At 45.0% G+C, this 15,629-nt stretch overlaps 1 protein-coding gene across 1 annotated transcript in view; it reads right to left on the minus strand.

The window, feature by feature from the left end:
• Positions 1 to 6,273: 6,273 nt before the first annotated feature.
• PITPNB (phosphatidylinositol transfer protein beta) overlaps positions 6,274 to 15,629 on the minus strand; it is an 84,561-nt gene continuing 75,205 nt past the window's right edge. Inside the window, exons 9-12 of the mRNA XM_020996434.2 lie at positions 14,483 to 14,593; positions 14,015 to 14,137; positions 9,614 to 9,699; positions 6,274 to 8,254 (exon numbers count right to left, since the gene is read on the minus strand). Of these exons, the coding sequence (XP_020852093.1) occupies positions 9,652 to 9,699; positions 14,015 to 14,137; positions 14,483 to 14,593 (282 nt within the window). The 3' untranslated portion in view covers positions 6,274 to 8,254; positions 9,614 to 9,651. The remainder of the gene's footprint in view (positions 8,255 to 9,613; positions 9,700 to 14,014; positions 14,138 to 14,482; positions 14,594 to 15,629) is intronic.

The raw sequence follows: 15,629 nt of genomic DNA on the forward strand, positions 1-15,629 counted from the left end.
GCCCAGAAAGGTGAAGGAATTTGCCCAGGTCACACAGGTGGCAACAGTTACAAGCCACTTTCTGCAACTCAGAAATTCACCATTCTTGGTCACAACAGCTCCCATTGGGAAGAATTAAGCTAAGTGTGACTTGCTTCCCAGGAGCAGGGGAATGTCACACCTCACTGGGTCTTCAATCCAGGCCTAGAGGGGCCTCAGGGGCACCTCTCGACGAGCCTCCTCATTGTTCAGAGGAGGTGAATGAGGACCAGAGGGAAGTAGCTTGTTCAGGGTCACATGAATACTAAGCATGAGGTAAGATTTGAATCAGGGCCCTACAGTGCCAGAGCCAGTGTTTTGGTTTTTCCCCATCTCATATGAAAAAGCACTGCATTCAGAGTCAGAGGTCCTGGATTCAAATTCCGTGTGTGCTGCTTACAACTTTGGGGAAGTCACTTAAACCCCATAACTTTATGTTGAGGAAGCTGAAGACCAGGGCAGCAGTGATTTGCCCTCACTGGTGGATGGCAGAGTCCAGATCTGAACCCAAGTCCTCACTACACCATGTTGCCTCTGTCATCCAAGCGGCTGGTTTAGATGACTCCTGAGGTCCATCCCTTCAAGCTCTCTTCTGACAAAACGTGCCAAGCACACACCAACATTGGGGCTGCAGGAGGTAATCAGGCGGGCAGGAGGCCAGCCAGGCCTACTGCTAAGAGAATGGGTAATCAGTATTCCTCAACCTTGCCAGCCAGCTTGCCACGCAATGATGCCCAGGGGCAAACCTTTTGCTCAGCACCTACATTAATAAACATTGTAAGTAAGTCACTCTCCGGTTCCACTTGGTGAAGCTCCCTCCCAGTCGGCAGGCTGGGCGATCTCACTATCGACTGATTAACAGGCGATGTCGGAATATATTAGGGACCAATGAGCCGTGGGGACATCCTGATGTTCTTTCCACTGCCTATCAAACACTGCACAAATAAACAGTGACGGTGCCCAGGTGAATGCTCCCTGACTCAGGGAAACTCGGGGCCAATCTGGCCAGCAGGAGCCTGGGCCCTCCCTGGGCCCTGGGAGCCATTCTCTCAGGTGAAGGTGAACTCGTTAGCCTTCTACTTCTCACCTTACAAATTCCAATAGGCAATGTAGAAGAAATCAGGTATCTTTTGTGTGAGCAAAGAATTTTCAAATTCAAAGCAACAGATGGTATTCTGGAGACAACCATCATAATCTGAAATGAATATCCTAAATAAGAGGCCTAGGCATCAGGGAAAACCACTTGACATAGAACTGAGAGACGAGGGTCAAAGCCAAGCTCTGCCACTAAGAGCTGGTGACCTTGGGAAAGTCACCTCCCCACTTTGGATCTTCTCCATCCATAAAACGTAAGGATTGGAGAAGGCTCAAGTGATCTTGGGCTGCATCATATCAAAAGAAGCAGAGTAGCTTGGTACATATCCATATCCATAAACATATACATATACGTATATCCATAAACATATACATATATGTATGTCTATCTATCAATCAATAGATATGGAGTGGGGAAGGAAGGAGGGAGGAAAAGAGGGAGTGAGAAGAGGAAAGGAAAAGGAGAAGAAGGAGTGGGGAGTAGAGAGAGGAGGAATGGTAAGAAGGGGGAGGAAAGAGAGGGAAGCAGAAAGAAGGGGGAGGGAGAAGAGAGGAGGGAAGCAGGAAGGAACTTTGCCTTCCAATTCTTAGTGCCTAGCACATAACAGGCATCCAAAAATGTGTTCATTTTTCTTGTTTTTATAGTCCATTATCATCAATAAGCATTTATTAAGCACCTACCAAGTCCTGTACTTTGCCACCACCACCACCCCCCCCACCGCCTCCAGCAGTTTCTGACAAAGAATCATCGCTGCCTCATAAGTTCTTTTCAGATTCAGTGAGGGGGATTATGCTCCACACCTATGGGGAATCCTGTACTCCCAAAATCAAAACTTCTTTGAAATACTGAATTTTTTTTAATCCCAATAAAACAAGTAATAGACAAATACACAAATCTACACAGCTGATGAAAATAGTGATAATAATAAACCTATTAAGGACAAAGGGGCAAAATCTAGGATCTTTTGAGAAAAACGCTAAAATGACCAGAACAGTGCCTGCGTATGAACATGTGCCAGGAAGCCATGTGATTTGCATCTACCATCCTCCCTGCCTCCTCCAGTGGTTTGTGAGGCCCAAATGCTAGGCAGGAAAGCGCTTTCTGAATGCCAGTTCAGTTCTGTGGGGCTCAGTCATGAATCTGCTTTACAAACCGGACACAACCACCCCAGAAGGGCAGGAGGACAACAGAGCTTGCTTCATCGATGTTTTCAGGATAAACCACCTCCATCACAGGAAGGCAGTGGGGTAGACGACCTCGAAGATTCCTTTCCAGCCCTAAATCTAAGAGGCACTTCTAGGAGCTAAAGGCTCAAACAGGCTGCAGGGGGTTGTTAGCTGTCATAAAACAAGGTTGGTCGTCTCATCCAGACTTTTCACAGAGGAACGCTCCCATGAAGTTAGAAAGGTCCTCAGGCCTTCTAATCCAACCTGTTTCCCAACAGAAACCCACTGTTCCCACCAAGCGGCCACCCAGACCTTACTTGGAGACACGCTGTAAAAGGCAGCGCATATCCCCTTCAGAGACCGGCCATTCTACTTTCACACAGCCCTGACTGTTAACAAGTTTAACTTATTTGGGGCCGAATACTATCTGCGCTTTCCACCTTCTCCTACTTCTGCCTCTGGAGCCATCTTCCAGATGACTGAACTTCAAATGAAGCTATCACATCCCCAAATTCCTTCAAATTATCATTTCCTAGTGTGGCTTCCCTTCACATTTTTTTCCCCTAATTCCTAATTCAACCATTTGAAACCAGTTTCCTCACCAGTTAAAAGGGAACTATCGTAGCACTGGGAATTTTTATTTGCTGCCTGGGACTCAAGCACACCTTTCATGACAACATTCTATTTAACTTGTAACATCCAGAACCTACTAGAGTCAGGCATTGTTGTTTAAAGCACCGAGGATAACAAAGTCCAAAAGACAAAATGGAAAACTCCCAACCCTCAGTCCCTATCCTCAAAGAGCCTACTGCATAATGCTGTGCTATGGGGCTGGGACGGGGAGTGGTTTATAACTCAGACATAAATATACACGCGCTCATTTGTGGAAGTAGAAAGTATTAACGCCTGTATTAACGAGGAGGGAGGGGAAGCAGAGTAGGGATGAGAAAAGACTTGATGATTAAGAATTCTATGGAGATGGAGCATTCCAGGCATGGGACTCACTGGCAAAGGCAAAAATAGGAGGTGGAAATAACCCTCCCAGCCTAGTCTGGCCTAGAACAGTATGTGAGAGGGCAGTAATTCGAGGCAAGGGTCATGAAGTAGGATCCAGCTTTAGTGTTGGAAGGGCCCTTAGGGGCTGTTTAAAGATAAAGAAACCAAGACCCACAGCAGAGGTATGCTTAAGGGCAGACTTGAACTCAGATTCTCTGACCTCAAATCTAATGATTTTCTAGGAGCCAGACGGCTGGAGGGTCTTAAATGCCAGGTTGAAGAATCATTTTATCCCACAGGTAACAGTGAACTAGTGAAGGCTTCTGAGGCATGGAATCATGTGGTCTGAGTTGGGCCACTCTTTAGAGGATGAAGACGTGAAAGACTAAAAGAGACCGATCGGGAAGCGATGAGAATGACGCACAGGAGTGCTGGTGAGGGCCTGATCCAGGTATGTGAGAATCGGGCAGATGGAAGAGATACCAGAAGTAGAAACAATGAGACTTGACAACTGCCTGAGAGGACTGAGGGATAGAAAAACTTGGGAATGACTTCCAGGTGATGACCCTGGGGGACTAGGAGTCAGACAGACTGAGGGGAAAGAATTTTGCTTTTTTTTTTAAGACATTTTAAGATTGGGCTACTCCAAGGTCATTCAGATGGTGAGGTTCAGCGGGTACTTTGACATGTGAAAGTGGAGTGCCACTGAATTAAAACTGGATATGGTTATTTGGGAATCACCTACAGTGTGACAACCCGTGAGTTGTTCACCACGGAGAAAAGGACTCAAGGCAGTCTTGAGGCACACCTGCCCTGGGGAACGGGAGAGAACGAATCAGCAAGGGAAGAGTGAAAGGGAGTGGTCAGCAGGAATCAAGAAAGAGCAGCATCACACACGTCAAGGAGGGAAAACCCTGAAAGAGGTGGTCGACAGCAACAAAACTTACTCAGAAGTCAAGGACAAGGACTGAGGAAAGGCCACCGGTTCCTTTGCAGAGCAGTTCTGCTAACATGGGAGGTCAGGAGCTCAACTGTAAGGAATGTGAAGTGAGCAGCAGGTGGTAAGGAAGTATAAAGGCTGTCACATCAGACAGGAAGAGATAAAGGACAGGGTCAAGTAAAGATGTTTTAAGGCTGAGGGAGAATTGAGCATTTTCATAAACAGCAGGGAGAAGGGAAGAAAGTTCCTGGTGAAATTAAGATGGGGATGGGATCAAAGGCCCAAACAGAAGGGTTACGCTTCACAGGGTACATACAAGGGCTTCGGGGTGTGGAATGGGGGAGATAAGAGCTCTAGATTGATGGCCTTTCTCAGCTGCATCATCTACTAAGAGGAAAGGAGTTGGGAACAATGTAAAAGGGCTTAAGAGGGGAAGGGTTTTGAGCACTGCCACATAGGAATAAGGGCCCAATCGAAAGTAGAGAATGTGAATCTGTAGAGTTCCCAGGACCTCCAGTGAATGGAGTTGGGGGAATGGAAGGGTAGGAGCTAAAGGATTCAACAGTGGGCAATGTATAGCTGACCAATTAACCATAGGGTCAAGTGTTAAAGGGAGAACAGTAAAGACAGGGTAGGAATGACAGATTAGAATAGAATGGGCCTTAAGGCACCAGAGGTCATGATGAAGAACAAGTTTAGGAACAGAGCACAGGGAGATCACAGGATCAAAGATTTAGTGATGGAAAAGACCTCACGGGCCATCAAAACCAATCCCTTCATTGTACAGTTAAGGATGTGGAAACTGAGGTGGTCTTCCACAGGGTCATATGGCTAGTAACGGTACTCCGAGGATCTGAACTTGTGTCCCACACCCAGTGCTCTGTTCGCTGAACTGCCACGATTAAGATCACAGAATTTCAGAGTTTTGAGATGAGTTGGCAGTTATGGGCTACGTGACCACCCGTTGGTGGGTGGCTGAGGTAGAATGAAGATACTGAATACTGGGGCTGAGAATGTCGATGACTTCTAAGATCAGTGTTCAATGGGAATTCAACATGCATGTTGAAGTTTTAAAAATTTAACTAAGCATGAGGGCGTGGCCTGGGGTAGAGAACACTGGGGAGGAGCCACGCCCAGTCCTCCTCAATAAAGAGCATCATAAGGACCGAAGGATGGGGCCACTTAGAACCGAGTTCAAAGGGGAGGCTGGCTGCAACAATGGGAGCAGAGGTAAGGCCTGATCTAGCAGTGGGGTGGTCACAAGCATCACTTCAAACACCAGAGCTGGGGGGAGGGAACAGTGTAGACAGAAATCTCAGATCCTTGTCTGACACTTGGAAGCCCTGAGGCGCTCCTATCTGCAGTGGGGCCTTGAGGCAGGAGATCCATTGGATGTAACCGTATGCCACTGCTAAAAAGGACAGACAGAGGCGGAACCCGGGTGGGGTTCCCTGGGCTTTGGTGGTCAAAGGGCACCATCTTCTGCTGGGTTCAATAGGATCCATCCTTTAGTCGACATCTTACTAGTCTGAGTGCTTTAAGAGAAGCCAAAGGTCCTTCTATGGGGAGAATAAGGGAAAACAGATGTTTCCAAGGTGTTCCTGCATAAAGGCCCAAGCCAGACTTGGTGAGGTAAATACTGATGTTCGCAGGATCTCCTTGGCTTGGGGCACCAACAAGAGATTCCACAAGACCTCTCCGAAGATGCACTGGTCTGACATTTCAGGGTACGGTGCCCAAACACACACATTACACGTCCCCATGATGCCACCACTCGTTGAGAGGCACAAGACACCCCACAGCTCTGATAATAAATATGGGGAAAGGAAAAGCCACAGGGTACTCAGGATTTATCCTCATTATCACAAGGTAGAGGAACCAGCCCTCCTACAGCAAGTCTGGGGTCATGTGGGACAACCACACACTGAAGAACACGGAGGAGAAAGCACGTTTCAAGTGCACACCACGCTCCTGAACCAACAGCCGAGGGGAGCAGTGAAGGATGGCCCAAACCCAACACCACAAAGTGAAAACAACAACTGAAGTGGAGACGTCAGTGGCATTTTGTGATCAAATTTATTGTCGGTTCCAATTTCAATTACTTTGCCTTACTGTAATTTACACAAGAAACTGTGGAGTAAACAAGTTATTTTACAGTCACTATATGATCCCTCAAGTTTCCACGGTGAATCATTAAAATCCATGCACTGGGTGCTCCTGTCCACTCCAGTGCACACTCCCCATGATGCTGCAGATGCCAATGAGGATCGACTCCATGAAATGGGAAGAGCCAGACCCTTCATCCTGACAAATTAGCAATAATCCTCTTTGCAACAAACACTCCTCAGACAAAATGATTTCACTTTGACAACCTATTTTCCAACGATGCACAGAAAGTAAACATCGGTGTTCGTCCTGAGTACACGGAAGATGTGTGAAGGTGGAGCTGGGGCAGGACCAACAGGACAATATGATGCAAAGCGTCCCTTGTCCCTATCATGGTCATCATTTCAATAGGGGACAAAAACCGCTGTGGACAGATGCAAGGGAGCTAGCTGAGCCTTCTGCAAATTAAACGAGCAGTAGGATTCATCTACTGCAGGAGGGTGTGTTTTAAGTGGGAAAGAGCATGATTTTCAGTATCAAGGTTTAAACCTTGTCCTACACAAGCTTCTAGGACTGAGAGGAGAAAAAAGTTGAAATCTGACAAAGAAACCCGATTAAAAAAAAAAGACTCTTACGTGTTGATTCTAAAATAACTTCTTTGTTTCTATCTAACAAGAATTTTAATAGATATCTAAGAGAGGCTCCAGGTGAGTATTTCCTTAAAAAAATCCTGAACATTTGAGGACCATCCACAAAAGGGTTGGAATTATACCATCATCTTCATAGCATGTCTTCGGACAGAACGCAGAGAGACCCATGGCTGGCCACGCTCTATACTTTCATCTTATTTCAAAGTGAACATCTCTCTTCTAAAATGTATTTTCAACATGAAAAGAGCTAAAAGTAATCATTATATTCCATTGTGTAAGTTGTGAGAAATCGAGGCCATTTGCATAGTTTCCAAAATGCAATTTCAGAAAATAGTCATTTCAGACACAAGATATTTGACTCAAGGGAAGTGCTAAACTTCCAACCTCTCTAATGAGCCCACGGTATTTTTTTTATTGAGACTAAATATCACCCATTTCTTTTGTGCCTAACAGGCGCTCTGAAATGTTTAGAGTGTTTATTATAAATCACAAGCCAGCGTCTTCCCCCATTTTTTTTGCCAGTTTCTGATGTAGAAAAATACTTGAAATTTAAATGTACAAAAATCCAATAAAAACAGGAACAATTTTTAAGGACTTTTTTTCTTCAAGGGCAAGTACAAATGAAATTATTGTCAGATTCCTTACTCGTAGAAATCCTCAAAGTTGGCTGTAAGATCGTGGCCATCCAGAAATAAATAGCTATAAATACATTCATAGTTTACATTCCAGAATCAGAGGGAAAACAAAAAATTCAGAATAAACTTTTGCTTTGGGAGTCTGTTTACTCATGAGACTAAAATAGAAAGTTTTAACAGACATTTAAGAGAACAACAAAAAAGTATATATATTGGTCCACAACTTGACATCCATGAAACATACCGGCTAGCATTACACTGTAGTCAATTCATCCATTAATGGCATTACTCTGATAATTATTAAAATCTGCTTCAGGTATATATAATGAAAATATTTTCCTTTGCATTTTTGCTGTAGGTACAGTACTCTGGAGGAATTGTACTACTCCCCTAAGTAGATGTATGTATGTATGTACATATATACACAAGTGCGTGCATGAGTATCTATAGCTCTACATGCGTCTTCCAGACAGCTACAGATACACACACACATATACATATATACACACTGTTTGGATAGCAGTACACGTGTACAGATCGTCACACGCACATGTCTGTGAAACGTCAACACTGCAAGTTACTGGTCAGATCCCTCCTCACTCGTCATGGGCAGCACTGGTCCCCCTCACTTGACCTTGATTACGTAACTGTAGGAAAATGGAAAGGAAGGGAAGAGAGACAAAATTAAGTTTTAAGCACTGCAAGACTTCACATCAACTTTCCAGAAAAAAAAAAGCTTCGCATGGCAAAACCTTTATCAGAAAGTCCATTTAAGCTGAAGAGATTGCCGCACTTTAAACACTCTATTTAAGATTTGTCTTATTAATGGCATAACACTTCCCCGTTGAGGGGAGAAATTAAGCAAATTAATCACTGAAAAGGTCACTGATCTTTGCAAAAATTTAGCCAAAGTGATAAGGTGACAGAAAGTAAGCGATACAAACTGTGGGGCTGCAGCCAGGAATCTCAGGTGATGCTGTGAGGTCACCTGAAGCTCCTCCCTCCGGCCCAGATGGTCTGTTCGTTCTCTGTTCCACCGTGAAAGGAGTGGGTGGCCTGGACAGAAGGTCCGGTGAATGTGGGACACGGAACAAGGGAGAAAGGACCCCTTCACTTGCTCTTTTCTCCAATAAAAATCTGACTTCGGAACAACGCCACTAAACAGCAAACTCTGTGTTGCCCTATTGGCTCTGATGCTTCTGGGGCCACTGCGATGGCTGCTCCCTTTTCACAAACATCATCTGTCCTTCAGTAAATAAATATGCTTTGGCCTTTAGATGAACCACCACTCCAAAGACTACAGAAAAATTCACGTTGCAAATTACAAATTCAACTTAGGGTGAAATTACCAATAGGAGAAGCTGAGACGCCTAGGGATTTAAGAACCGAGGATTTGGGGTGGCAGAGAATTTGGAAGGGGGGTCAGTTCAGCGTTCCACGATGGATGGCAAGGGGAGCTGCTCTGTCACATCTGAAGGACTAACTACACTACAGCAGACATGGCAGGTCACTGTACCACCTTATAAAGCATTCAAAGGCACCAGGATGTAGTGGAAAAATCGTTGACTTTAGAAACATGGGACCTGGGTTGGAATTCCAGCTCCACCAACTCATGACTTCTAGAATGCTCAGCAGGTCACTTCCCCTCCCTCCACCAGCCCAAGTCTCCTTATAAAGCTACATAAAAAGTTGGCCCCCCAGTCAAGGCCACATGGAACTCAAGCACACTTGATCATTTTATAAATGCAGGAATGGCTCGATGACTGATCTTAATCTGTGCCACAGATAGGTCTTTATATGACAAGAACTGAAGTTCTGAGAGTTCTAATATTAATGGTTTTTCTTCTATGTGGAGGTTTCTCACTTTTAGAAATGAAACCAACAGAATACGGCAAGCCTCTGCTCACCCAGTAACTCCCCATCACCAGAAATGTGAGGATTTGGGGAAGATGGTGCAAGAGGCGGGGGTGGGGGGGGGCGTCCTGTTCACCCCGCCCTTCACTTACACAGCTCGATATGGCCTCTGACCCTACAGAAGATTCATCTAGACATCAGCAGCCGTTGTACCTCGGACGGAACCCTTCTTACGCATCTAAACGTAAAATAAAACCATCAGCCACTGAATCACAGACTCGAAAACTGGGGTTAGTAAGCAAGAAGGCAAAGACGGTGTACAGTGAGAGCTGCCTCAAAGTCGCATCCACATTTGGGAGAAAGTTTCTAAGTCTCCCTGATATGCTTGAATCTAAAGGAAGTCTGTAAGGAGGACTTTCTCAAACACATGACAGACATATAGCTGTCCTTGAGTGCTGAAGAGAAAGGCTCACAGGGTGATGATGCAAAATTATTTTTAAAATAGCCCTACAATCAAGGAAACGTCCAGCAACATTATCTGTGCGTTATTTATGTGAACAGTCTTCAAAGGTCAGATTGGGCTCTTACACAGCTGCTGAGGCTAGAGAGGAAGGAATGGGCAAAGGGAATTTCCAGCTGCTCTTAATCTGACAAAAGCAGCTCCTCAGGCACAATTCACTCAAGAGTGATTACTGTCATGCAACATTCGGAGTGCTTAAGAAAGGAGCCGAAGTGACAAAGAGAGATCAGGAGGAAAATGAAGAAAACAAGGAAGAGCTAGAGAAACAGATGATAGGGACCAGGGAACAAGGCACTCAGCAGTGAACGAGGGAAGGCTGGAGAGCAGAAACATGAAAATGGACACGGCTTTCCTTAGACGAGTAACTCAACCACCATCAATGAAAGAGAAAGAAGAGGACAGACAGGAAAGGAAGCAAAGATAATACAGTCATCCTAGACATATGCAGGAGAATTAAGGGGTATGTGACCCCTGAGAATAACTCTAGGCCCCTCCAAACCTTTATTTTAATAATCCTGATCATATTTAACATACATGCTGCACCCACACAAAAGCTGCAGCTTCTACGAGAGATGAGATCTTGTGTGTTAAGCAGAGTCTTGGCAGCCACCCCATGTGGCGGCAGCAACGGCTTCACAGAGCTCCTCCTCCTACTAAAAGCGCAAGATACAAAGATCACTGCGAGTAGGGGAAACATGGTGGAGAAACAAAGAGGAGGCATTACCAAAGGGACTGAGTAACCTAGAGGTCTTTAGCATACTGAAACTTTCAACAAAATTTAACTGTTTATAATAAATTTATATGTGTATACTTGTGGTAGTAAATGATAGAACAGATTCATAATATACACTGTTTATGCATTTGACTCACTACATGTTTTTTGTTTTCTTTGTATACACATATTTGTCTGCAATTTTTTGCAGTACGCTCTCCAAAAATTTGCTTTTAATTATCGATGGCCAACCCACAAATAACCAAACCACACATATGAAACTCACAAATGTCAAGGGATGACTGTATATTGTCTTTTTTATTCTTTTCTTATCAATGGAAACACTAGTTGGGGAAAAAGATAAGAACCAAGGTATCATGTTTATCTAAAACACTGAGCTGCTGCTAAGCTTTAAGCCTCAAGATGAAGGGTCTTCTGCTCACACCTGACACTTTCTGACCCTGGTCCCTCTCTTTGGGGCCGATGCCCGTCCTAAAAGAAATTTAATTCCTGAAATATCTGTGGATTAAAAAGGAGAATTACAATTGATCAAAAGACATCAATCAGGCATCAGTGGAATATGACCCGAATAAAACTGAAATTCCATGTTGAAACCTGCTCATTAAGTGAGGATCTGCCATGGAACCTGTGCCCTTAGGTACTGCCTCCCTTATCTGTGGATGCTTGAAAGACAGATTGTGTTAGTACACAAACTAAGAGTGAGAAAAGTCTAGAATAAAGCACTCTTTAATTCCTTTGAGCAACAGCATAAACTAGATTTCACATTAAGATGATCAGCACTGAAGGCATAAAAATGGTTCATTAGAATTTTTGAAACATTAAACAACAAAAATCTCTCCCCCCACCTCCCAAATATGTACCCACACCCACATACAATTTCCTCCATTTCATGGAAGGAAATAGAAACATGAAGACTTAAGCTTAAGAAGATCTAAGAGCTACAAGAACTTCTAATAATTGAGCTTCTGTACAATTCTTTGTCTATCTCACAACATTCCTTTTACTACCTAGAGGGGTTGTTAATAAGCATGTTGTTCCCAAATTATAAACAATCCAGCCAGCCAGCCAGCAGCTGCTGCTACTATCAGGAAGGCCAGTATGTTTTAAAACAAACTCAAAAACAATCTTGAAGGTTTTAAGGCCTTCATGGGTTGAGAAGTGGAAGAAGGGGAAAAGCTGGGAAACCCTGGCAGTGACACTAACGGAAAAAGTGATCAAGGATAGGTCCCTGGTGTGTGGGCCTTCCTGCCCCCAATGTCCTCCCCCAACTGCTTGAATGTTCCTCACTTCACTTGGTTACAACACCTCATGTTGCCACAATAAGGAACCTCAATGATTTAACATTTAAAAAGAAATACAGCCACCCTCACCTTATTGTGAGTTAGTTCTATCATACTACTTTCTTAATTAACAACTCATATTTTTGTACATGAAAATGAACTGGTAAAGAGGTAGGGCAGAAGTGAAGTGACTAGCTGGGGGCAGATGGCAGGGGATAACTACCATCTGAGACGATCTGAGACAGCTAAAACACTGGACCAAATCGAGTGGGACATTTAGCAGGGACACTTGAGTGCAAACAATCAATTCCACGTGCACAAAATGGAGGAAGTGCAGTCAGCAGTTTGTCTAAAAAAAGACACAGGGATTTCAGGGGATTGCAAACTCAATACAAGCCAACCATGTGACACAGGAGGTGAGAAAATGAATGCAATCTTAAGACTACATTTTGAGGCAAAATGTCCCAAACTGGAAAGCTGTCAGCCATGCTGTGTGTACTCCACTCTGGTCAGATCACATCCACATCACAGTTAAAGGGACCTCAGGTAAGGAAGCTGAGGCCCAGCCGGGTTTAGTCTCAACGACTTGCCCAGAGTCACCAAGAAGCAGGAGGACTGTGATCGGTTTGAGGTATCAGTCTGGAATGGCCATTGACAACCAGATGAAGACTGGCTGAAGGAACTGTCCAGCCAGCATGGAGAAGTAAAGACTTCTGTGGAACAAGATTATTTGGTCGAGTCATGAAAAAGAGACCAGACTTCTGTCTGGCCTCACTAAGCAGAATCAGGAACAGTCAATGGAAACCGCACAAAAGACGATTTAGGGTTGGTGTAAGCACAAATTTCCCAACATGTAGAGCTAAGCCCAAACAGAATGGGCTTCCCCCCACTGCGGGGCTTTGAGAAAGGGCTGGAGAGAGAACGTTATTTTTCGAGGTATGGATGGGCCACTGAGATGTCCTTCCTTCTAAGAAATTCCCAGTGATTTGGGATACATACCTCGGCCTCTTTATGTCTCAAGAAAATTCCTTAGGAGTTAGCTCCTAAATCAGAGACAGGCTGGCATGTGCAGGGGCTAAGGGAGCTCTTGATGCAGACAAAATCATTACTCCACCTCTTCCTGCATCCTCAGTGCCTGACACAGGGCCTTGCACACAGCAGGTATTTTATAAATGTCTGCTGAATTAAATTACGTTAAGCAGGCATTCACGGGCAGGGCCAGAACTGCCCTTCATAACAAAGTTTCTAGAGGAAAAGACTTTCTGAGTTCCAAAAGAACACTTGGAACACAACCCATTTGTAATTCGGGGATTGCCTGTACTTTACTTTATGTGAAGGGTAAGGGTAAGACGTTTTATTGCCTTGTAAAGAAAACAGTTCCAAGGCCTTTATAAGGTTCATGTAAGACTAATTAGAAGCAGGTCTTCCTTAATTACAAAAACCCTGGCAAGTGGAAACACAGCATCTTCAGCTTCCTTTTCTACTGTGCCAGAGAAATGCAGTCACTTCCGTTGTCCCATCACCAGAGGGCATTTCTAAACATTCCTATTAGTTGGCACGTGTCTGCGAAGACTATATGGAAACCCTCTGGCTCTACTTCCGTACTGGGCCTTTGTCAGCTCAAGCAAACCTTGACTGACTGGGTCTGTCAAATGGGAGGAAAGGCCACTGTGGAGGCCTGCACACCCAGAGAAGGGACGATCCTTCCTGCAGGTGTGAGCCCGGGGACTCTCAGGCTGACACAATTTGGAAATGCAGGTAGGAAAGGCCCCAGTGGGTGTGGAAAGGCGACATTTCACAAGTCTGGATCTGGGGAGGCCCTCATGCAGACTCCCCTTTGAAAAGGGAAGGTCTTCAAAAGAGATAAATAAGAATGCAGCTCACATGAAGGGACGTTAGTCTAAAATCAGCTATCCCGGATACTCAGAAGGCCAGCGCTCCCTTCCCTTCTTCCACAGAGCCTATGAAAGCACTAACACCAAGACTGAGGAAAGAACTCCCAAAGAGAAGGCACTCTTACAGCTTCTAGCTCTTTCTGGGTCTCGTCTTCCATTCTCCGAATGTCTTCCATAGACAGGTCGATCCATTTATCAATCCAACAAAAGAGCTGGCGGTGAAAGTTGGTAAATATTCTTTTTTCTTGCTTTGAAAATAAAAGAGAGAAAGGTGCGTCACAAGGGTGATGGGGCAGAGGCGCTCTGAAGTATGCAAATGTTAACGAAGCCCAGGTATTTCTATGGCTGTGCTACACCAAGCCCTTCTGCAACGGCCACCATGCTAGTCAAGGCAAAGCAAAGCTGCCTGAGAAGGGCCTGACGTTGGCCCACAGCTGCAAATGCCTGGAATAAGTGAGGCCTTCCCAAAATGGTCCAATTCCAGAGAGAAGAGCAGGCCCCTGGAGGGCGGCACAGAGCTCGACTCGAGGCAGAGAAGTCATAGGTAGTGTGTGGGACCATCACGGTCTTACTCACTTTCAGGGGCCACTTACTTTTTGAATAAAGTTTTCTACTTTACTCTGCAGACCCCACCACTTGAATTTGATGGTGACCAGCTTGTAGGCACACATCTGGGGACAGTCTTGGTTATTTGCCAGGTCTTTCTAGATGGGGAAAATGGAAAGAAGAAATTATTATTTAATTGTGCTTGAAAAAAATGAAATTAAACTTCCAAATCCATTAAGCATTTATTAAGCACCTACTATGTCCTCTGTTTCCCTGGAAGGAAGAGGGAAAAGGAGAGTTGTTTAATCCACCCATCCTGGGTTTAATCCTGGGGCTAAGCTCTCCTGAGTGTAGTTAGTAGAGCAGACGAATGTAACTTGCTGTATCTAATCAGTCCAATCAGCGAGCCACCAAGAACGGCGGTCCTGAGCACCATGTTTGTGTGTGTGTGTGTGTGTGTGTGTGTGCGCGCGTGTGTGTGTGCGTGTGTGTGTGCGTGAGCGCGTGTGTGTGCGTGCACGCGTGTGTGTGCACGTGTGTGTGCGTGCGTGTGTGTGTGCACGCGCGCGCGTGTGTGTGTCTGTCTGTCTGTCTCCCCCCAATCCCACAGGCTTTCTGCCTCCTGCTCTGGGAACAATAATCAAATCAGTGCTGCCATGCCTGCTAGAAAGTCTGGGACATCCTTGTTACTTCCTGGAGTCTTGGGCCTAGCAACATTCAGATCGTTGGCCACCAGTCCCCCAAACAGAATGCGAGAATGTACTGGGAAGCAGCATGCATGACATGGTGGCTAATCCAGGACATGAAGTCAGGATATCTAGGGCTCCAATCCCATCCTGGACATATCCTAGCCAGGAAACTCTGGACCAATCATTTCATCTCTCTGCCTCAGTTTCCTCATCTTTAAAGTGAGTGGAGTAGGTGGCCTCCAAGTCTCTTCTAGTATCCTATGATGATTCTATAAGCTCTGAGAAGGTTCCCCAGCCCTGGGAGGGCAAGCAGGGAGTACGGAACCTCGCTCTTTGGATCAGGGCTGCCTTAGTACATGAATGCTTCATTCATTCACTCATACTACATACAAGGCATCATGCAAGGGAAATACCAGAGACAAAATTAAAATCGTCTCTGCCCTCTGAAAGTCAGCATTCTCCAGACATACCGTAAATACAAGGCCCCGCATACAAGGTTTGGGAG

Source organism: Phascolarctos cinereus, unplaced genomic scaffold (genome assembly GCF_003287225.1).
Source record: "Phascolarctos cinereus isolate Bilbo 61053 unplaced genomic scaffold, phaCin_HiC Scaffold_4;HRSCAF=312, whole genome shotgun sequence".
Taxonomy (NCBI): Eukaryota; Metazoa; Chordata; class Mammalia; order Diprotodontia; family Phascolarctidae; genus Phascolarctos; species Phascolarctos cinereus.